Genomic DNA, 23765 nt, shown 5'->3' with positions numbered 1-23765 from the left:
CTGTCCACTATCTACAAGATTGTGATGGAATACTCCCCACTTGCCTGGATGAGTGCAGCTCCAACAACACTCAAGGAGCTTGACACCGTCCAGGATAAGGCAGCCCGTTTGATTTGCACTACATCCACTAGCATTCACTCCCTACTCACTGGTGTTCAGTAGCAGCAGTGCATACTATCTAGAAGATGCACTGCAAAAATTCACTAAAGACCCTCAGACAACACCTTCCAAATCCAAGACTACTTCCATCTAGAGGAAAATGGTAGCAGATATATGGGAACGCCACCAGCTTCATATTCCCCTCCAAGCCACTCATCATCCTGACTTGGAAATATATCACCATTCCTTCACTATCGCCTGTTCAAAATCCTGGCATTTCCTTCATAATGTCATTGCGGGTCAACCCACAGTTGGTGGACTGCAGGGGTTCAAGAAGGCAGTTCACCACCACCTTCTCAAGGGCAACTGGGGACAGGCAACAAATGCTGGCCAACTAGTGATGCCCACATCCCACAAGTGAATTAAAAAAAAGGTAAACAGCTTGATTGGAATTATATTCTAATAGCCAATTGTATAAATGATGTAGATTTAACATCTTGAACCTATGGAAAATGTGAAACGGGGTTTATTTATAAGGGAAAGCTTTGAAAACATTTTTCCTTTTATGAATTAATGTTTCTATGGCAAACAAAATCAAGCAGAAATTGTACAAAAAGCATTTCTGTTTGATTAAATGATAATATAGAATGTATCTCTTGCATTATACTGTTTGTTAAATAAATTTAAAGATGGTAGAGTTTCTTTGTTAGACCAAGGTAATTAAGTACAATGAAATAATCAAGTTGGTTATAAAATACAGACTCCATGCTTTATAAATGCACACAAAGTAATTTACATATATTTTAAATTAAGATAATAAGCCAACATTGAGCTTATTTGGCGGATAGGAGGAAAACTCTGTTCAAATCTTCTGCATAGCAGTAGCTGGACAATTTTTGCCCAATGTCAGTGCAGAATCAAGGCAGTCTTGCTGCTCATTCCACATCTCTGCCTGCGTTTCTTCCTTAATGTATAAAAATAAAGTTGCCATAGTCATAGCAGACCATAGGGTTGCTTTCTCATCAGAGAGATGACTGGTGGTGGTGGTTCAAACCAAGGGTCACCATGCTTCAGATGATGGGAGAGGTTGAGAAGTAGAATCTTTCATGATAACCTCAGCTAGTTCAGGATAAACGCATGCCGTTTGCATCATAATCATTGCAAACCAGCTGTCCAGCCAACTGAGCTAACCGCCTCTCCTGCATTTCTACCCTTTCAATTAATCCATTAATCCTGCTCACTTGTAATATTTACACCCAGGACACTTTTTGTAGAGTTTGCCCTGTTGTGTATTAAATTCTTGAGATTCTTAGCATTGCCAATCAGTCTTGTTTTGTACAGATTGAGATTGGTTTTGGTTCTGAAACTAATAACATTTTTAATTATGTTCTTTGCAACTCTGAAATACTTGTCTTCAAAATCTATATTTAGCACTGAGGATATTAACTTACTACCCTGTCATTTCCATTATTTCTAGTTCAAACGCTACGTCAGCAAGCTTCGTAGTAAGAGCACAGTTTATAAGAAGAAACGTCAAGAACTGGCAGAGCTAAGAGCAGAGTATGGTGTGCTGCAGCGAACTGAAGAAATTTTAAAACTGCGATTTGAGGCCATACAGCAACAGCTGGTAATATGAAAACCTAACTTTTAATATATTCATTGTCCAACTCAAGACTATTCCGAGACACAAACAATAATAAACGTACAATGACCCAACTTTCGATGAAACCATTTCGGTCGTCCCTCCGAGCTTCCATGCATCTAATTAATACTGCATTGATTACCTGTTGGCATTTTATAGTTTTGTCTTTTAGCATGCAGAATGTGTTTTCAGATAGCTGAATATTTAAGTTTATCCTTATTTATTTTGTTTTGATTACACAGGGTGATGAAATCCATAGCATAATGCTTTGGTCTTTTAAAAACTTAAACTGCTACAAGGAATAAATATAAGCTTCAATATTTCTGTTTTTCTATTGATTTTAAAAAGCAATATCTGAAGATCTGTTTCTGAATAAGAGAGTCAAATACTCATTCAAAATGGGATAGTGTGGTACCAAATACAAAGTTTTCTAATTATGGCTTTGGTCTTTCTTCTTTTAGTCTTAAACGGATTAGTCATTACTTGCTAAAAAGAAATGTTACTGGAAACTGGCTTGCTACACATTCTTCATTTTGTTTTGTTCTCTTGCGGAACTCTAGGATTTTCTAAAATGATCTGCCCTTGTTGCATTATTTCCAGTATGTTATATTTAGAATATCTTTTAAAATTCTAAAATATGTAAGATTAGATTCCCTACAGTGTGGAAACAGGCCCTTCGGCCCAACCAGTTCACACCGACCCTCTGAAGAGTAAGCCACCCAGACCCATTTCCCTCTGACTAATGCACCTAGTGCATGGGCAGTTTAGCATGGCCAATTCACCTGGCCTGCACACCTTTGGACTGTGGGAGGAAACCGGAGCACCCGGAGGAAACCCACGCAGACGTGGGGAGAATGTGCAAACTCCACACGGACAGTCACCCGAGGCTGGAATCGAACCTGGGACCATGGTGCTGTCAGGCAGCAGTACTAACCACTGAGCCACTGCACTGCCCCCATAAAGTGGAATTTACTTGATAACTGTAACAGTCTGAGTTTGTAATGATCTGTGTTATTGCAGTTCCCTTTGACAGTCAGGTTCTGTAATCCCCCCCCAAAACAACAGGCTGCAATCTATAAGTTTGAACTCTGCTAAATCTCTGCTCCTATCCTAACTCGTACCAAGTCCCTTTTGTCCATCACCTCTACACTCATTGACCCACTGACTCCGAATTCAGAAATACACAGATTTTAAAACTTCTCAACCTCATTTTCAAATACCTCCATGTCCTCACTTCTCCAATGCTACAACCAGTCATGATTACTATAGCTTCCTGTACACCCCTGATTTTCCATGTACCAACATTGGCAGCTGTGCCCAGCTACCAGTTCCTCTCTGAATCTTTCCTGCATTCCTGAACTCTACTTTTATCCTCACCACTAAGATACTCTTTAATACTGGGTTCTTTGGTCATATGACGTGATGCCTCTTTACGTAGCCTGGTGTCAAAGTTTGATGTTTACTCTGGGGTGATTCACTCCATTAAAATGCTTTCAGAGTTGATAGTTGATTGGACATGGAGTCCCTATAAATTTTCTTTTTATGATCTCATAGACATTTATAGAACAGATGGAGACCATTCAGCCCATCATGTCCACACTGGTCAGCAACAATCTAATGATACTAATCTTATTTTCTGGCTTTGGCCCATAGTCTTAGAGACAGTGGCAACACAAGTGAATGTTTAAACATTGCTTCAATGTTACAATAGTTTCTGACTCAACACCCTTTCAGGTGGTGAGTTCCAGACTCCCTGCATGATAAACTTTTCCATCAACTCTCCTTTTAGCCTTCTACCTCCTAACTTAAATCTAGCCTCTTATTTTTAGATGAAATGATTTAGGAGCAGAATTAAGCCATTCAGTTCATTGAATTATGGCCACCATTTGATCATCGCTCATATCTTTCTCAACCCCATTCTTCTGTCTTTCCCCCCCCAACCCTAATCCCATTGCTATCTGTCGCTGCCTTAAAAGCTCAATGATTTGGCCTTCACAGCCTTCTCTGGCAATGACGTCCACACATTCACCACCCTTTGGCTGAAAAAATTCATTTTCCATTCTAAAAAGTCATCCTTTCACCTTGAGGCTCTGCGCATGGGTCCTAGTATCTCCTATGAGTGGAACATCTTCACATTCATTCTATCTAGGCTTCTCAATATTCTGTAAGTTTTAATGAGATTTCCCCCTCATCCTTCTAAACTACATTGAGTACAGACCCAGAATCTACAAGCCCTTCATCTCTGGGATGATTCTTGCAAAGCTCTTCAGGACCACCTCCAAAGCCAGCACATCCTTCCTTAGATATGGGGCCCAAAACTGTTCACAATGTTCCAAATATGGTCTGACCACATGTACTGCTGAGCCTTATACAGCCTCAGCAGTACATCTCTGCTGTTGTATTCTAATCCCCTTGAAATGAACACTCAGATTGATTGCCAACTGAATCTGCATATTAGCCTTAAGAAATCCTGAACTAGGTCTCCTTAGTCCCTTTTGTACTTCAGATTTCTGAAGACTTTTCCATTTGGAAAATAATCTACGCCGCTCTCACTGTTCTTTTATACCTCACTACTACAGTCCGTGAGTCCTACACAGCGTGACTGCCGCTCTGTCAGCTTCTGGGACTCCTCTGTTCCCCCTGCTCCTTTTAACTTGCTGCAAATGCTTCTGAGTCTCACACAGATCTCCTGCTGGCCTGTCTGCTTCTGGGTCTTCAAATTGACAGCTCCTCCTGTCAGTTATTTACCCTCCCTACATTTGCTGGGTTTCAGGTTCAGTAAGGTCCACAAGGTAAAGTTGATTGCAGATGTACACTGAATTCAGAATCATACCTACTGTTTCCCAGGTTAAAAAGGACTATCTCTTACATGTACTACAGCTACTTAAAATGGCTGCTCACTAATGAGGTTATAATATTTCCATTAGAATGGAAGAATACAATTAATTTTAGTAGCAACCATGTCACGTGCTTCAAATTATTAGAATTTTCAACATCCTCTAAATAAATGTACAAGCTCCTGATCTGGAACTTATAACATTTATGATATAGATGGCTACCTCCATTCTGTATATACCTAGCTTTTTAATATTTTCTTCAAATGATTTGTGTTCATAGCAAGCGTTCGAAGCTAAGCATGGTATTACTGGCTTCAGTGACACACAGGAGGAATTGGAGAGGGTATCCGCATTGAAGAGCGAGTTGGATGAAGTGAAGGGACGAACCCTTGATGAAATGTCTGAAATGGTAATCCATTTTTATAAAATCATGAAGTAGTTGCTCGTTACTTAAGGAATATGTTACAAACATTTGCAAAAAACATTATTACAATTATGGTAATATGCCCTTTTCTATCCAGTAGGTAACATTTTGCTGTTGTTAACCTATTATATCAATTCACTATTCATAATCATTCTACCTCCCAATAATTAATCCATCTAGTCAAAGTTGTTTTTATAAATTATTTTGCATGAAGAAAAGCTGCCTGCCAAAATATGCTTGTAATTTTTTTCACATTGGCATTTTGGAATCTACTTAGTGTTTATTTCCTTCAAGTTAAATATATAACTTTATTTTTGCTTTATGTTTGCCCAGACCATGCTATAAACTGAGACATGTGTTGCATTTCTGTGGCATTATCTCATTTAAAATTCCATCTCTGTATACCTTAGAATAGGAACAAGAGTAGGTCTTTCAGCCTCTCAAGCCTGTTCCATCATTTAATGAGATTGTGGCCAATCTGTGATCTAATTCTGTATACCTGCCTTTGACCTATATCTCTTAACACCTTTGCTTAACAAAGTTTTATCGTTCTCATATTTAAAACTAACAATCCCATTGCAAAGTGTGAAATGAGCGCTAGCCATCCCCTTCAATAGATGTGGCATTGTTTAACTTCTTCTATATTTCTAAGAAATGATTAAGATTATCTTCTCAATAAATGATTTATTTTGAGTCACTTCATACTCAACCAAATAATGGCATTTTTTTGTATCTGTTAAATCTCCTCTCCTTCTAGCCTCAGTGGTAAAGACCACCCTTTAGATGGCCTGATTTTGAAATAAATGTGATATTACAGGATTTTAAAAATCACGGAAGAATTGACCATTTGATCATGGAATGGGAAAGAAAATTTTCACATTCTAATCAATTGCTATTCACAATGCCATTTGATATTTAACAACAGCAGTTCAAATTTAATCTGTTGTGTGAAGTGCTTGAAATATGTTAATATAAAGCATTGTACAAACTCAGTTGATATTGATTTGAATGATCCAATCCTAGTTTCATTTTAATTTCTCTGGAAGAAATAACAATATTCTGCTGCTTCTTTCATGTTAAACCTTTCTTGGTGAGAGTCAAGGTCTTTAGATACAAAGTTGACAATTCACCTTCTTGAGTTGTTTTAAAAGCAGAACAAAAATTGTTTCTTTTACATGGAGGCACCTATATCATTTCATATTTTAATACCCATTCATAGGAAAATGAAAGTTTTGATGCACAAATAAAAGAACATATCAAACTAATCAAACTTAGTTTTACTAAATTCTATCAGGAGTTTTACCAATGTGATTCTTAGCACTTAGCTGAACATTTTGTTGATGAGAACAAAGAAGATCTTCTAGGGAATTCAGTCTACCTTTTCCAATATTATCTATGATTATATTTAAATCTTCATTATAACACTTTATCATAGGGAATAGAAACATTGCATTCATTATTTAATGAAGGACATGAAATCAAGTAATTTCAGCAAATAAGTTTATTAGTAAAAATACATTGTGTTAAAATAATTTATATTTTATTCTGGAGATGCCTTTCAAAACTGTAGAGACAAAAAAAACTGCAGATACTGGAATCCAAAATAGACAGGCAGGAAGCTGGAAGAACACAGCAAGCCAGGCAGCATCAGGAGGTGGAGAAACGTCAACTTCTCCACCTCCTGATGCTGCATAGCCTGCTGTGTTCTTCCAGCCTCCTGCCTGTCTATTCCAAAACTGTAGGCCAGTGGCTAGAGAACAACCCTTTTCCTGTGAAATTTCTCAATAGCTCAACTTGAATGAAATGAAATGAAATGAAATCGTGACTTGAAAAGTGATGGTCAGTATCCAGTCCTTTTTCAAAGAAATTGAGTGGCATTCATTGAGGAAGGATTGAACTTTGGATGCTACTTTCCCCTCATGATTTTACTAGAGTAAGATGACCCAAGGTGAAGAAGGTTGATGGTCTGATCAGTGTGCTGTGTTTGATTTGCCTTTGTGTTTGTGCTGAACATAGAAAATGCACTTGACTGATCGGTATCTGAAATGTATTAAGAAAGATCAATTTTATTTTCGTTGAATAAAACATGTAAAGAACAGCTAATTTAAAATTAAATAACTTTATTTCTGTCTGATTTACATGACAGCATAGTAACAGATTGTATGAGATCACTTCAGTGCCTCAGCATTTATTACCTATAATTTAATTCTGGAGCAAGCAAGTGGAGTGAGTGTTTGCTATCGTCATAATACTGTAGAGTAATTATGCATGACGTCTTGAGGTTTAAATTGTCAGAAGTCAATACGCATGCTTAATTTTATTTTTTATTTTAAATTTTCTTTCCAACTTCCTGAAAACCATTTTTCACGATTAAGAGTACATTTCCGTAGTGACTTGGCATCTTATTCAAGTGGGATTATTGAATTCAGTTTCCCCATCTTCCATTATTTGCTCTTCTCATTTATAGCACATGTAATTTTTTAAGGTCATAAAAATTTGCATGCATGTCAAGTTGAATAGGCCAAGCATGATAGTTATTACACCGTAGAACACTTTAAAGCTAGGTTACATTGTAACACATTTGTATAACATATATAACATACTTTTATGATGTATTGTACTTTATTATTTGAACTTCTGCATGAAGTTGTTACTGTCAGGTAATAATATATTTTGTTTGATTAAAAGAAAGCACGTGTTTCCCTTGCACCTCCACTGCTGTCATTCAATTAATTAGCAAATTAGTTTAGAACTTGGATATTAACCAAATGTTGAATTTTCAACAAAAGGGAAAAAATACCTCAGAGGTCATTTAGTGCATATCCAAACTGGTTATGTTTCAATATGCATTTGTGATAGAGTGGCATGGTTTATTCGTGAATTGACTTAAAGTAAACTCATTGTGTAAGTGTAGTAATATCAGCATGCAAATTTAGATCTCCTGGATCAGAGGTAGAGATGCTGACACTGCATCAGAACAATTTTCAAAACTCATCTCTTCAATTATATCAGTTAGCATATTAAACTACGCTAAGGGGTACATATTTAACGCAGGAGGTAGATATTTTTAATTAATTAATTCAGACGTTATGACAAACCTCCAGAGCAGCTGGGGCTTGAACCAGCACTTTCTGGCCCAGAGGTAGGGATAGAACCATTGTACCACAAGATTCCTCCAAATCAGCAAGAATGAGAAACATAATCAGCAAGATTTAAACCTGTGTGGGAAGACCCCAATAAATTTCAAATCCATTACCTGTAATCACTGGACAGCATTGACAGAACAAAATACCAAAGTCAAGCAAAGATCACCTGCTCTCAATCAACTCTGGAGGTGATGTGTAAAAATCTGTAATTCTTTTGGTAAAGCATAATTTCATATTCCCACTGTTAAATGGCAAGACATGCTTCTTTCAGAAGCTTCAACAGTTTTTTCTGTGGAGGTATTTCACTTCATGAAACAATCTGATGGTTCACATCTACCCTTTTAATATAGCTAATCCTCTAAGATCTTACACAAGTTCTATGTCATGTCAGCAGCATCAATGAGAGACAGACTTCAGCAGCTAATGTACTGTTTTCTTATTTTCTTTGCTTTCCACGCTGAGGGATGACTTTTCCCATTTTCTTCCACAAGGAATTTCACAAGTGCTCTTGCACTGGAAAGTCCATCACCAAGATGTGAGGCATCACTAATGATGGTTAATGTCATATTATTGGGATCAGTTAAAGCTGAAAACTTTAGCCTTCACTGCTCTATTTTAACTTTTTATAGATTTTTTTCACTTCAAAATATCTTCCACCTTTGGATTTTTCATGGCCAGGTTAAGTTACAACATATCAAAACTTGTATCCACTCTGCTCTGTGTGCCTAACCAGTTGAACTCTGTCAAGATTCCTCAGCCTTTTCATCTCATCCTTAATATTAGCCACATTCTTCTGTCCCGATCTTGTACGTATATTTGCATTCAAATTGATATTTTCCAAGTAAGACTCTTGGAGTAGAATTGCACTTGACTCGCCATGCTTAATTTCCAAACCCATATATCTGAACGCTCCTGAAGCTTGACTGCTAATTTTGAATTCCTTACTAATTTGGTTGATAATCTGTTTTTCAAAGTCATTGGTGCCCCTTCCTAACAAAATATCAACATGTATCACAAGGATGCACAAATATTTTCCATTACAATGTCATTAGAGCATTGCTAGGTTTATCTTCAGTTGTGAATACCCTAATGTGAACAGAAGTACCCTTACTGAAAAATATTACATTTAATCCATAAATGCGTTCATGCAATTTCCAAAACTTCTGCTCTATTCCTGGGTTTTGTTTATACTTCCAAGAGAAGATTGCTGAGAAAGTTGAAATGATTTTTAAAATTCTTAGAAATGGGTGAGTCAATCCTAATCTCTCTTCTTTCCAAATATTCCTCTCACATTGAGATCTCTCTGAACTGTGCACATACGCACGCACACGCACGCGCACGCACACACACGCAAAACCAAAAACAGCTACCTGTCATGTATTCTTTAAATAAGCAGAGTAGTCAAGTGACTTGACTTAACATGTATGGGTTTTTTTTTGACACTTGCTATATTGCTGGTTGGTTTTATTTTCCCATCTTTGAATTTCATATATATAAGATATACATGCAGTCTATAAAAGTTCAGAACAAAAAGGAAAATATTGAGTTCAGAATGTATTACATTGCTGAAATTTGAGTAACTACAAGTTAACTTTATATTTCTTATATTAGGAAAATAAGCTTTACGCACAGATCTTGAACAGTACTATCTTTTTTGTTGTAAAATTTCTACAGATAAAGAAACTCAATGCCCTTATTTCTGAAAAGAAGACTGCCCTGGCTCCTGTCATCAAAGAACTACGACCATTGCGTCAAAAGTGTCAGGTGCGTGGTAGACTTTAAACAGCAAAGCAGATAGTGCTGAAATATATCACTTCCTTTGTGTCTGATTGCCAGTTTCATGCAAAATCAAAACTTTACATTGGTTTACCAAATTCCATTGTTTAATTTGACCGTTACGTTTCAGTCTGCATATTAGCCACAAAATCATTACTATTGTAAAGTGAAGTGTATCTGGGTAATAATTGTCCTTCACCAAACACAAATCTTTCATTATTGACACTCATATACCAAGTCAGCTATTAAACTCTGAATGGAAAATACAGTATTGCAATTTCAATCCAAATGAAAGTATGTAAAGCCTGTTGGAAAGTTGGATGATGAAATGGAAAATAAGAATTTAATGCGGACTTGCAAGTCCATAGCTCTTTGAAATTGGCAACTCAAGTGATAAAGAAGATGTACAGCATGCTTGCCTTCATCAGTCAAGCTATTGGTCATAAAAGTTGGCATATGATGTTGCAGCTGTATTACACTTTGGGTTAGGCCAAATTTGGAATACTACGTGCAGTACTGGTTGCTATGCCATAGGATAAATGTAGAGACTTTGGAGAGGGTGCACAGAAGGTTTATCAGGATATATCCTGGATTGGCGTGTATTAACTATAAGGAGAGACACGGATATTCAAAGCCTTTTCCGAGGGTGAAAATATCAGCTACTAAGGAGCATCAGGATGGGGATGTTTAAAGGAGGTGTGTAAGGCAAGTTAGAGTCATAGAAATGTACAGCAAAATGTACGGAATGTACAAACGGACCCTTCGGTCCAACTCATTCATGTTGACCAGATATCCTAACCCATCTCGTCCCATTTGCCAGCACTTGGCCCATATCCTGAAGAAGGGCTTATGCCCGAAACGTCGATTCTCCTGCTCCTCGGATGCTGCCTGGCCTGCTGAGTTTTTCCAGCACCACGTTTTTCAACTCTGGTCTCCAGCATCTGCTGTCCTCACTTTCTCCATATGCCTTCCTGTTCATATACCCATCCAGATGCCTTTTAAATGCTGTAATTGTACCAGCCTCCACCACTTTCTCTGGCAGCTCATTTCATACATGCATCATCCTCTGCTTGAAAACGTTGCTCCTTATGTCCCTTTTATATCTTTCCCCTCTCACCCTAAACCTATGCCCTCTAGTTCTGGACGCTCCCAACCCAGGGGAAAAGTCCTTGTCCATTTGTCCTATCCATGCCCCTCATGATTTTATAAACTTCTCTAAGGTTACCCCTCAGTCTCTGATGGTCCAGGGAAAACAGCCCCAGCCTATTCAGCTTCTCCCTATAGCTCAAAACCTCCAACCCTGGCAACATCCTTGTAGATCTTTATTGAACCCTTTCAAGTTTCACAACATCCTTCTAATAGGAAGGAGACCAGAATTGCACGCAATATTCCAACAGTAGCCTAACCAATGTCCTGTATAGCCGCAACATCTCCTCCCAACTCCTGTACACAATATTCTAACCAATAAAGGAAAGTATACCAAATACCTTCTTCACTATCCTATCTACCTGCGACTCCACTTTCAAGGAACTGTGAACCTGCACTCCAAGGTCTCTTTGTTTGGCAGCACTCTCTAAGACCTTATCATTAAGTGTATAGGTCCTGCTAAGATTTGCTTTTCTAAAATACAGCACCTTGCATTTATCTAAATTAAACTCCATCTGCCACTCCTCAACCCATTGGCCCAGCTGATCAAGATCCTGTCGTATTGTGATGTAAGCACCTTTGCTCTCCGATTTTGGTATCATCTGCAAACTTATTAGCCATGCCTCCTATGTTCACATCCAAATCATTTATATAAATGACAAAAAACTGTGGATCCAGCACCAATCCTTATGGCACACCACTGGTCACATGCCTCCAGTCTGAAAAACAACCCTCCACCACCACCACCACCCTCTGTCTTCTACCTTCAAGCCAAGTTCTTCACATTTTCTATACTGGTGGTGGTAGGTACCTGGAACACATTGCCAGAAGAAGTAGTGGAAGCAGATACAATGGCAACTTTTAAGAGGCATTTGGACATTCACTTGAACAGGCAGTGAATAGAGGGATATGGACCATGTGCAGGCAGATGGGATTAGTTTAGATTGGCATCATGGTCAGCACAGATATGGAGGCCAGAAGGGCCTGTTCTCTCTTAAATATATTTGACAATGCAAGGTCTTGATCTATGATTGACAAGGACGCAGATTGTTTCAGTGTTACATGCTGCTTGCTCATAGTTTCATTTACATGACATTTTACCATTTTACATTAGGAACTAACTCAAGAGTATGAAGAAAAAAAATCACTCTACGACAGTTGTGCAGCAGGTTTGGAAAGTAATCGATCTAAGCTTGAACAGGTAGGGCAAGTTCAAGCTCTTTTTACATATTCAATAGCCACTGCTGGCAATGTGTTGCACCATAAATTAAATCTGGAAAACCTTTTCTTTGACTATCAAAATAATTGCCTAAATTCCATGAAATCATTATAGAAAATATCTTGAACACACAACACATTCTTAATCTTGTTTTTTGAAAGCAGAAATAACTAAATTTGAGGATTTTCTTCCTGCCTTTCTCTCTTAAGGGAAGGACTTTAGCTAGTTGAAAGAATCACAGGTAACTTCCTTCCAATATCTTACCAAAGAGCTATAGTTAATGTTTGCATATGCACAATGTTGCACTCTAGTTACATCAACACAATTCCAGTACCAATTCAGGGATATATTTAAGAAGACAAGGTCACATACAGTACCAAGGTCTTGATAGTTGTAATCTAGACAAACCTCAATGTGAGAGCTGGCAAATGTGACCGGGTAGCATGAGTAATATGAAGTTTTTTCGAATGATGGATAAAAGTCAAACTCTCTATGATTTAAGGATTTTCTGGTTACTACTAGAATGGAAGATAGGTTGATGAAAGAGGTTAAATTGGAAAGAATTTGGAGTATATTTGGAAGTTGATAAGTGTCAACCTGCCTTGTCAACAGATAGATGTATACAAAAAGATCTGTAGAGATTCAACCTATAATGCCATGGCTAAATTTGTCCTAGCTAAAGTTAAAAATCACATGACACCAGATTATAGTCCAACAAGTTTAATTGGAAGTACTAACTTTTCGAGTGCTGCTCCTTCATCAGGTAGCTCATAAGGAACAGCGCTCCGAAAGCTAGTGCTTTCAAATAAACCTATTGGACTATAACCTGGTGTGTGATTTTTAACTTTGTCCACCCCAGTCCAACAGCAGCTCCTCCCATCATATCCTAGCTAAGTAAGTGCAAACTGGGAATTATGCCAGGCGTTTCTATTTGGTATGATTTGTTGTTTGAAGATATAATAACAAAATAATTATTCTTCCTTTTTGTTTGAAGGAATTTCAACTTATAATGAAGCTATGTTTATGTGAATGGTTGTTCTGTTGCACTCCTAGTCATAAATTAAATCATTTTCATTAAACACTATTAGTTTCTGGATATTTAGTCTCATTTGAAAATAGGACAGCATTGATGTATGTTCTTGCTATACTTATGAGCTAAATTGTTGTTGGGGCAATTACCATAAAACTTGTCTTCTTGGTGCCAATTATTTTAACACTGTGGCATTCATGCTGTGCACATGTGTCCTCTTGGCTGGACACAATTTAGTGAGGTTGGAATTACATGCTGCAAATATGATTTTGAGGTGGTGGTGTTGGATTAAGGTGGACAAAATTAAAAATCACACCAGCCCAGGTTATAGTCCAAAGCAAACTTTGGGACAGGCAACAATGCAAAATGGTCAACAAGAGGCTGATAGCCAAGTTTGGTATCCATGGGGATGGCCTCAACCAGGACCTTGGGTTCATCTCTCACACATGCTCACACACTGTCACTCTCTCACACTCACACACTTTCACACTCTCTCACACACTCACTCTCACACACACTCTCACACTCTCTCACTCTCACACATTCTCTCACACTCCCACACACTCTCACTCTCTCACACACACACAATCTCACACACTCACTCTCACTCACTTACTCATTCACTCACACACACACCCGCCCTCCCATAGACTTATATCCCATTCCCCACACACACATTCACACATACACGCGTGCACACACACACACCCTCACACCCTCTCACAGATTTATACTCCATTCCACTCACTCTCACATCCCCTCTTACAGACTTGTACCTCATTCCACTCACATGTACACACCCCACTCACAGACACGCACACACTCACTGTCTCCCCAGCATATACACACAAGTTCGTGGGGCGAATTTGTACTTGCAGAATTACATTTTATTTTGCTCAAAAACTCATAAATCCATGTAAGATTCTGTAGCTCCCACTTTAGAAATAGAATCAGTCTGACCTAACATTGGGACACAGATTTTAACTTCACACCTTCAGTGCATTCTCTGAGCTGAGATGACATCTATTGTTAAAAGCAATCTTAAGAATGTAACTTTAATAAAGTTCTGGAATTTACATATGAAGGAACTGAAACTAACATGGACATTCTAAAAGATGAAAGTCTTAAGCTAAATTTGTTTAGTATTACATTCCATGACACTGCAATCCTGTTGCTGTAAGGTGTGTCTTATGATTCTGCTCCACAACCACCTGATGAAGAAGCAGCACCTTCAAAAGCTAGTGACTCCAAATAAACCTGTTGGACTATAACCTGGTGTTGTGATTTTTAATTTGATGCCATTAATATGCAGAGTAGGGAAATTATAATGTCATTCAGTGTATAATGTCATTTGACACCAGCACCACCATTTTTGATCTCATTGCTCCAGCTAACTACTGAAGTTGAACTGCAGACCAGGAGTAAGGAGCACTTCCTGGCAGGGTTATTTAATGGCATCATCAACCATTCTTAAGTTAGTTGCAGATTAATCTATTGAGGATATCTCTGAGATTATAGAAGTGCTTCATGGTTTGCAAAGCTGTTTTAAGATTGCTGATGTAGACTGCAAGTGGTGCTGCACATGGAGAAAGTCCTGCCTTTGACTTATAGAACCATAGAAGCCCTACAGTGTGGAAACAGGCCCTTCGGCCCAACAAGTCCACACCAACCCCTCTGAAGAGTAACCCACCCAGACCCATTCCCCTCCCCGATTATCCTACCCTAACCTACATATCCCTGAACACTATGGGCAATTTGGCATGGCCAATTCGCCAACCTGCAGATCTTTGGATTGTGCGAGGGAACCAGAGCACCCAGAGGAAACCCACGCAGACACGGGGAGAATGCGCAAACTCGACACAGTCGCCAAAGGCTGAAACCAAACCCAGGTCACTCGTTCTGTGACGCAGCAGTGCTAACCACTCATCTACCCTGCCAACAATTCTCGTATCACCTGCAAACTACTAATCATGCCTTCTATATTCTGATCTCAATCATTTATATAAATGACAAACAAAAATGGACCCAGCACTGATCCCTTTGGAACGCTGCTGGTCATGGGCCTTCAGTCTGAATAACAACCCTCCACCATTGCTGGCTGTCTCCTTCTGTTACGCTAATTTTGTATCAAATTGGCAAGGTCACCCTGAATCCCATGTGATCTAACTTTACTAGTTAGTCTACCATACAGAACCTTGTCAAAGACTTGTCTATGGTCCAAATAAACAATGTCTACCACTCTTCCCTCATCAATCTTCTTGGTTACTACCTCAAAAACTCAATCGGGTTTGTGAGACAACCCTCTCACAAAACCATGCTGACTCTCCCTAATCATTCCTTAACTCTCCAAATTCATATAAAGCCTATCCTTCAGAATTACCTCTAACAACTTACCCATCACTGAAGTCAGACTCCCAGGTCTATAGTTCCTAGTCTTCTCCTTATATCCTTTCTTAAACAAAAGCACATTAGCCATTAACCATCCATTATCAGGCACCTCAACCGTAGTTATAGATTATACAAATATTTCTGCAAGGGGCTCTGCAAATTGCTCCCTCACTTCCCACAATGTCCTGAGATACACTAAATCAGGCCCCAGAGATTTATCTACCTTTATGTTTTGAAGGAATCTATCTGGATTATCCTTAACCTTATTTGCCAAGACTATCTTACATCCTCTCTTTGCCTTCCTGATCTCATATATTAAGAATGCCTCTACGCTCTTTATAAACTTCAAGAGATTTATTTGTACCCAGTTGTCTATATCTCATTTAAGATTCTTTTTGATTCTTGACTAGAGCTTTAATATTTTTATTCATCCATTATTCCCTAATCGTACCAGCCTTACCTTTTAGTCTAACAGGAACAGAATGGAACATAGTGACTCAAATCTCGTTATCACACTTTTGAAAACCTCCCACTTATCAGACACCCCTTCTCTGCAATCAACATTTGAAAGTCCTTTTCTCATGCCATTAATATTTGCCTTGTTCCAATTTTTAAAACTAAGCTTTATGGAGGGCTTATCATTTTCCATAATTTTTCTAAAATAAAGTAGAATTTTGATCATTAGACCCAGTGTTCCCCTACTAACACTTCCGTCACTTGTTCTGCCTATTACCCAAGAGAAGGTCATATTTCACGGATTCTGTAGTAGGAACATTTATGTATTGATACAAAAAAACTTCTTGAACTCATCTAACAAACGCTTCACCATCTAAACCCTTAACATTATGATCTTCCCAGTCATGCTTGGTAAATTAAATCACCTACCATTACAACGATATTATTCTGACATATATCTGAGATCTCTCTTCATATTTGTTCCTCAATTTCCCTCTGATCATTGCAGGGTCTGTTAGTACAATCCCATGAAGGTGATCATTCCTTGAACAACTTCATTTAAAAAGACCTCTGTGATTTAGAGAAAATGTTTTTTTATTTATTCAGAGGATATGGGCATCGCTGGTCAGGCCAGCATTTATTGCCCATCCTTAACTGCCCAGTGGGCAGTTGAGAGTCAAATACATAGCTCTGGGCCAGGAGTCACACATAGGCCAGACAAGGTAAGGATGACAGTTTCCTTCCCTAAAGTGAAGCAGATAGATTTTTCCTAACAATCAACAGTGGTTTCATGGTCATCATTAGGCTTTTTATTCCAAATTTTATTGACTTCAGATGCCACCATCTGCCATGGTGAGATTTAAATCCAGGCCCCAGAACAATATCAGATTACTAGTCTGGTGAGAATGCCTTTAGGCGATCACTTCCCCTTTTAGCGATGTCAAAAAAAAATCTCCTTCTACACTCTGATTTGAGGAAATAAACTGAGTCATCCATGTGTAGGCCATTCCAAAAGGTCTGTTAAGCACACTTTGTTGTGGGTTTTTTTTGCATTTTTGATACAAAACAACCAAAAGTGAGTCAAAATAAAAATCTTATATTACAGAAATGTAATTTCTGAGGCTGGAGGAGATTTGAGAGGTAGGGAGGATATTGAGGCTGGAGAGGGATTACAGAAATAGGGAGGATTGTGAGGTGGGAGGGAGATTACAGAAATAGGGTTGTGAAGCTGGAGGGAGACTTCTAGGATTCTGATCAAACCTTTTAATATCCCAGTTTACCATTGACTTAGTGAAGGAACTTCATATTCAAGTGGTTTATAGAGTTTTTATGATGAAACATTGCAGCTGATGAATTTCCTGATTTATTTATCAGAAGGTCTATGCATTCTGCTGTATATCTTATTCACATTTCTCAATAAGACTGATTCCACAACTTGCTGAAAAATGTGTTGCTGGAAAAGCGCAGCAGGTCAGGCAGCATCCAAGGAGCAGGAGAATCGACGTTTCAGGCATACGCCCTTCTTCAGGAAGCTTCACAACCCTATTTCTGTAATCTCCCTCCCACCTCACAATCCTCCCTATTTCTGTAATCCCTCCTGAAGAAGGGCTTATGCCCGAAACGTCGATTCTCCTGCTCCTTGGATGCTGCCTGACCTGCTGCACATTTTCAGCAACACATTTTTCAGCTCTGATCTCCAGCATCTGCAGTCCTCACTTTCTCCTGATTCCCCAACTTAGCTGGAGTTATGACTTAATTATTCCTGATGAACGGCTCTGGCCTGAAACGTCGCTTCTCCTGCTCCTCGGATGCTGCCTGAGCTGCTGTGCTTTTCCAGCAACACACGCTTGACTCTGATCTCCAGCATCTGCAGACCTCACTTTCTCCTAGCTGATTTCAACCTGACTGCGAAGCCTCTTCCAAAGATGCCTACCTTGAAGAAATTCTCCTCCTCTCTCTACAAAGATCTCAGTGAGTTCCTCTCTCACAGTACCCCCCAGGTACTCTCCTCTGTCCTGAAGCTCTTCAGCCACGTCCTCAAGCAGACTCGCTACCATAGCCACATCTCCTTCCTCAGTACCTGCCGACGGAACCGTCTGATCCCACATGGACTCCGGACCACATTCAGACCAACCAAGTTTGGACCTGAACAGGATACTCAGTACACACTATAAATCTGCAACCTTCAACAACAATTCTCTTTCCGGATCCTCCCCTTCACGCTATCGGCCATGCACCACCATGTACTCTACCTGCAGTCAGTCCTGCCCCTTCCTGCTCAAGGGCTGTGGCCTGAAACATCGATTCTCCTGCTCCTCGGATGCTGTCTGACCTGCAACACACTCTTGACATATGACTTAATGTGCTGAGAGTAGATTGATTTCCTAAGCATCCAGAAGTTGCATAATCTGTGTATTACTGAGATTCTGGGCTTGATATGGTTTTTGCTAGTCGTTTGACAAAACATATTTTAAATCCGCCTTGTCCTGAACCAAATTGACATTGGTATTTCAAATCTTGCATTTTCAAAAAGTCAAATTAGCTGGAATGCTCTTTCCATTGTGCATGTCTCTTGGATCTATGGTAATGGAAGAGGAGAAGCAGAAAATGAGATTCCATAGCAGTGGGCAGAAATCCAATCATACCTACCCCCATTGTTAGAATCCATTTATACTTGATATTTTATGTCCAATGCTTTTGCTTCAGTTTCTACTCTCACTTTTCACTCCTTGGACATTTTGAGAGCATATCCTGTAGAGTTGGCCCAACACACCTGGCAGTGGCTTAATTCACTTGTTACAAAGACGTGGGTGTACCTTTAAGAGAGTGAAGGACTTGGCAAGTACACCAAGTGCTGGAGAATTTACAAAGTAACATTTGATTAAGAACAAACAGCACTCGCTGAGTGGCTGAATTTAAATTTTTATTTTTGTTTCATAGCAAATCAGTTTAAATTTTAGCTTGAAAAATATCAAACTCCAATCCAATTGGAATTGAGTATAGTGACAATCTTAAAAGCCAATGACACAATCCGGTGCTTTGGGGGTATAAGACTGGGGAAAGTTGAACAGTTGAGAGGAAAACTGCCAAGCCCAGCATGTAAATACTGCTTGAAAAAGCTCTCTTAAAAGTATCTTTTCAATCAGTAATCTGTGACACGGAAATTCCTAAGAAGAAAAGAAGATACAGGAAGATCCGAATAGAAGCACGAAATCTGCCTGGTTTTGAGATAAGAAGTGCGGTTTTGTAAAGTTTAATTGGGACTTTTATTGGACTAGCATTATAGAAGAGAAGTTAAAAGATAGGTGAGTGGAAGAAATTGAAAATAGTGGTTAGTTAATTATTCTCCTTTATACTTTAAGAAATAAAGTTGTTAACTTTTACTTTAAATAGTTCTTGTCCTGTTGAACTTTAACAGATTACTGCACGAGATAAATCTTTTCTGTGCTGCTGGTTTTAAGTTAAGCAGAAGGGTTTATCCAGTGTTGTAACACACTTGAGTGAGAACCAGGTCCTTTAAGGCAGCCTAGGTTTAGCACAAATAGCGAAAAAAATTGCTACCAAAAGGAGATTACCATCTATTCAGCTAATTATGAACTTTCTGCAAAATCCAAGATATTTCTCACCAGACCAAGTGGATCATTTCTGAACAGAAAAATACTTCCTATAATTTTTACTTTCTAAAAATGAGACTAAAAAGGTAAAGTTGATAAATCAGTCAAGTAATGCTTATCAAATTAATGTTGTTAATTCATTAATAGTAACTAATTTATATTTTCTCACTATAGTATACATTTTTTTGTATTCATAGGCTTTATTATGTTTACTATGCTTTATTATTCAGAAAAATATTTTTATAACAAGTACCATTGTTTACACACAACTACTTGCAATGCCATAATAGATTAATGTACGATTTTCATTTTATACATTATTCAATGGAAAGGGGAGCATATGATGTGTGATATAACTACCATGTAAAGTAATTCTTAAATTTAAAACATTGGCAGGAAGTCCAAGGGCTCAGAGAGGAATGTGGGCAGGAGGAAACTAGATACCATTACATCAACTGTTTGAAAAAGGTAACTGCCCATATGGATAAATTACAATGAATAAACATTGATCTCAATAAGTCTTGCAGGTGTATAAATTGTCTTCTGTTGAAACAGATCGCTGAAAAGCAGATACAACGAGCTTCTGATGAAATGAAACTATATGTTTCTGCAGATCCACAAGAAAGAAGAAAAGCCTTAAGGTAAATGCATAGATTCAAACATGTTTTTATACACATATTACATTGCTGAGCTTGTCTTTTTAAAGATATTCATGTTATGACTGTTGAGCCATGGGTCAATTTATTTTTAACACATTTATCAAACCTTGGCACGTTTTGATGTCTCCTTCCTCAAGAAAACTGTCCTGCTTAGTTACACATCCATTGCATTTCACAGTAGAAAGAAAACTTGTGGAAAATAAGGAATCATCGTTTTCTCACTGGTGAAAGTGCATAAAATGAATAGTACAAAGTGCTTTCCAATTGTAAAGCTGTAAGAAACTTAAATAACCAAGCTATTCTTGGTGTAAAAAGGCTTGTTAATATGGTTGTTTATTTGAAAGGATAATTCTCCAGGAAACAATCTCTAAAACAAAATATAGCTTTACATCTTCATAAGGAAGCATTTTAAATCTGTCAATATGAACAATTCAAATTATATTGCACATTTTGACACACTGGTAGAGTCACCAGCACTGAAATTGTTTTCCAAACTTAAAGAAAATGAATGATTAGTCCTATCTAAATACTCAGCTATTCTAATAGTGAGGCTACATTTCAGCATTGTTATGTAATGATTTGCCATTTCCAGTGGAATAATGATCAAAAGCAATACAATGATTATTAATTTATTAATTTGTGAATTTTTATTTAGAGAGCAGTACAATCGAAATATCCTTGAGCAAGAAAATCTGGGAAAGGTGAGTCTCTTTCTGTAAAATGGACTATGTAAAGAAAAATATTGTATTTTATCTCAACTAACAAGTAAGAATCCAGCCAGCTGTCCAGAAGTCTTGGCACAGCTATATCAGAAAAAAAACATTCATAGCTGTTGTCATCAGTAACTAATCGCTTGAGAGGAGGCAACATCAGCAGTTGTGATTTTAAATATGAACTGCAGCAACAGGGCATGTCATTTATAACAACACATTCTATTTTAAATGGCTGCAATAAAAAATTGTACAGTAGTGATAAATAATTAGTTGTGTGTTCCTGTTAACTTAAACCTCAGAATCTGTTGAGCTTTTATCAGGATGTAAGAATACTAATTTGCAACATGCAGCTAGACTGAACTGCATTTGTTTAGGGTGGCATGTGATTATTCCCAGATGAGTTTGATGCTGACGCAGATTCATATGCACTTGGACCTGGGACTAAGGTTTCTTTGACTTCTTGCTCATTTTACTTTTCCCATGTATGGTTGAAAACTAGATTATTTGAGTTTCCTAAAATAATCTAGCTGCCCACGAAGAATCTGAAATTGTGATCCGCATGAATTGAAGTTATTTTAAAATTAAAATAGGAAAGTAAAATAATATTACCTACTTCCAAATTCTTTTCTAGATTTTTATTTTAACTTTCTAGACTCTAATTTTATCAACTGTTTAATATTTTATTTCCATTTTTAAAGTCCTTGAGTGCATGCATAATGGATAATCTACTACAAGTGCTACTGTCAAAAAAAATTAACTTTTTATCTAGTTGAACAAGGTACTTTGAGTTTAAGACAGTTAAAATTTAAGACTCTTTATAAAGCATGCCTAGTGCATACGATGAAGATACCAAATTTTCCATTAATCTACTGAGCACAAGGAGAACAGATGATTTTGAACACTGGAGCAGCACTGCTTTTCAAATCTACAACCAATGCATTTGGAGGCAGCTGCTACACTTGTGTTACTGAACCAACATACAATGGTGAATTTTTAAAATGTGTTTAAAGTTTTATTGAAAGGCTACCTTTTGCACGGTTTTATGCCCATATTCATAAGTTTGAATTCAAGGTTGAGATGAAGGCAAAGTCAAGAATTGTCTTCAGGCTTGAAGTTCTTTCTAACATTGTTTATTCAATATTAATATATACTATAATGCATGGTATTCAGAGATATACCAGCTCTAATTTTATTATTAATTTATTGAAAAACTATTCTATAGACTATTCCATATTCCATTTCACGTAATGCTAGTTAGTCTACCCAATGTGTTTTCTGCATGTGTTTCTAGCATTCCCAAGGCTAGATTTGAGCTTCTTCCTGGTTCTCAATGTGCTTTTCTACTTCTCCCTTAACTCTGCTCACACATCACTTCTGCCAAGTGAAAAGCATCTCTGTGACATCATCACAAGTATGGTCCAGCATCTTAAAGACCTTACATGGCACCTCTTCCCCAACTATTTTCTCCCTGAAAAAGATAATTTCATTAGCATTCATATGCATGCTCAAATGAACTACCCAGATTATTTATTTTCACAAGGTTTTACAATACACATTTTCCTGATAATGTATCTCTCACTCTTCCCGAAGTCTTTTCATTTTTGTCAGTAAGTAGGTGAGAAGTCTATGACAAGGTTTTGAAACACTTTGAGGTAAAGTTGATGAGTGTGTTTTTTCTCTGATGGCTTCTGTTAGGTCAGCCATGATTGCTGAAGAGTTTACAACTGCAAGATGTATTGGGAAGTTAAGTTGTTTCTTCTCAGTCATTTGAATCTAGATTGGTCATGGTGCTAATTCTCCAATAACAGAGTGATATTATTCATCTATAGTGTCAGAAGTCAAACTAATTTTTCATTGTTTTACTTTTAGTTTTTATCAGTTTAGTTTAGAGCTGTGAAATGTGAACTCAGAGCTGAAGGTGACCTTTGGACTGTGAGCAGCAGCTTGTTTTTTTAAAAATAAGAGAACAAACTCAATAGTATTTGTTTATGAGGCCTGGCAAAATGTTAATTGTAGGTTGATTCTTGTTAAAAGTATCCTATAGACACTTCAACTCTGGAGAGGCATTATGTTGAAACACATGGCACATATTTGAATGGTAACAGGAGCCTTACAGGGTGACAAACAGCCCAACAAAGAGAAGCCAGAATTTGAACTGATTTTTGAAGTATGTTTAGATCAGAAGGAATTTGGCTTCCATAGCTACAGGATAGAAGTTTGATTGCTCCTTAATTATCCTCTTCTTATCAATTTAGAATCTCAGTTATAATAACTAAATTAATAGTCCTTGGAAACTACTGGAAGCTAAGTATATGCATCAGTGTTTTCGGAAACCAAGCAAGATGCAAACCTATATGCCTAAGATGTTGCAGATCGTGGAATCTGCTTAAGTGAACTGGCCAGTTACATTTTTTTTCCCCTTTTTGATTTATTTCTTAACTGTGACTGTTGACTGTGTCTGTTTATGAGAGATTGGGGAGGTAGAATCAAACATGATTGGGCTTAAATCATAGATGTTAATTAGATTATCCTATTGTTTAATTTTGCTCTGCTAAAGCTACTGCATTATTAATAATGATTTGGAGATGCCGGTGTTGGACTGGGGTGTACAAAGTT

General features: G+C 37.8%; 1 protein-coding gene across 1 annotated transcript in view; it reads left to right on the top strand.

Annotated features, from left to right (window-relative positions):
* Positions 1-23765, top strand: part of ift81 (intraflagellar transport 81 homolog) — a 109940-nt gene that overhangs the window by 56337 nt on the left and 29838 nt on the right. The window contains exons 12-18 of the mRNA XM_043715704.2: positions 1577-1726; positions 4859-4987; positions 9823-9912; positions 12185-12271; positions 20174-20245; positions 20333-20418; positions 21092-21137. Of these exons, the coding sequence (XP_043571639.1) occupies positions 1577-1726; positions 4859-4987; positions 9823-9912; positions 12185-12271; positions 20174-20245; positions 20333-20418; positions 21092-21137 (660 nt within the window). The remainder of the gene's footprint in view (positions 1-1576; positions 1727-4858; positions 4988-9822; positions 9913-12184; positions 12272-20173; positions 20246-20332; positions 20419-21091; positions 21138-23765) is intronic.

The sequence above is a fragment of the Chiloscyllium plagiosum genome, unplaced genomic scaffold (genome assembly GCF_037043375.1).
Source record: "Chiloscyllium plagiosum isolate Xiang-an unplaced genomic scaffold, Cpla_swu_hap1 HiC_scaffold_24, whole genome shotgun sequence".
NCBI classification, from domain to species: domain Eukaryota; kingdom Metazoa; phylum Chordata; class Chondrichthyes; order Orectolobiformes; family Hemiscylliidae; genus Chiloscyllium; species Chiloscyllium plagiosum.
Note: the sequence above shows the minus strand (reverse complement) of the source record. Positions and strands in the feature narration are given on the sequence as shown.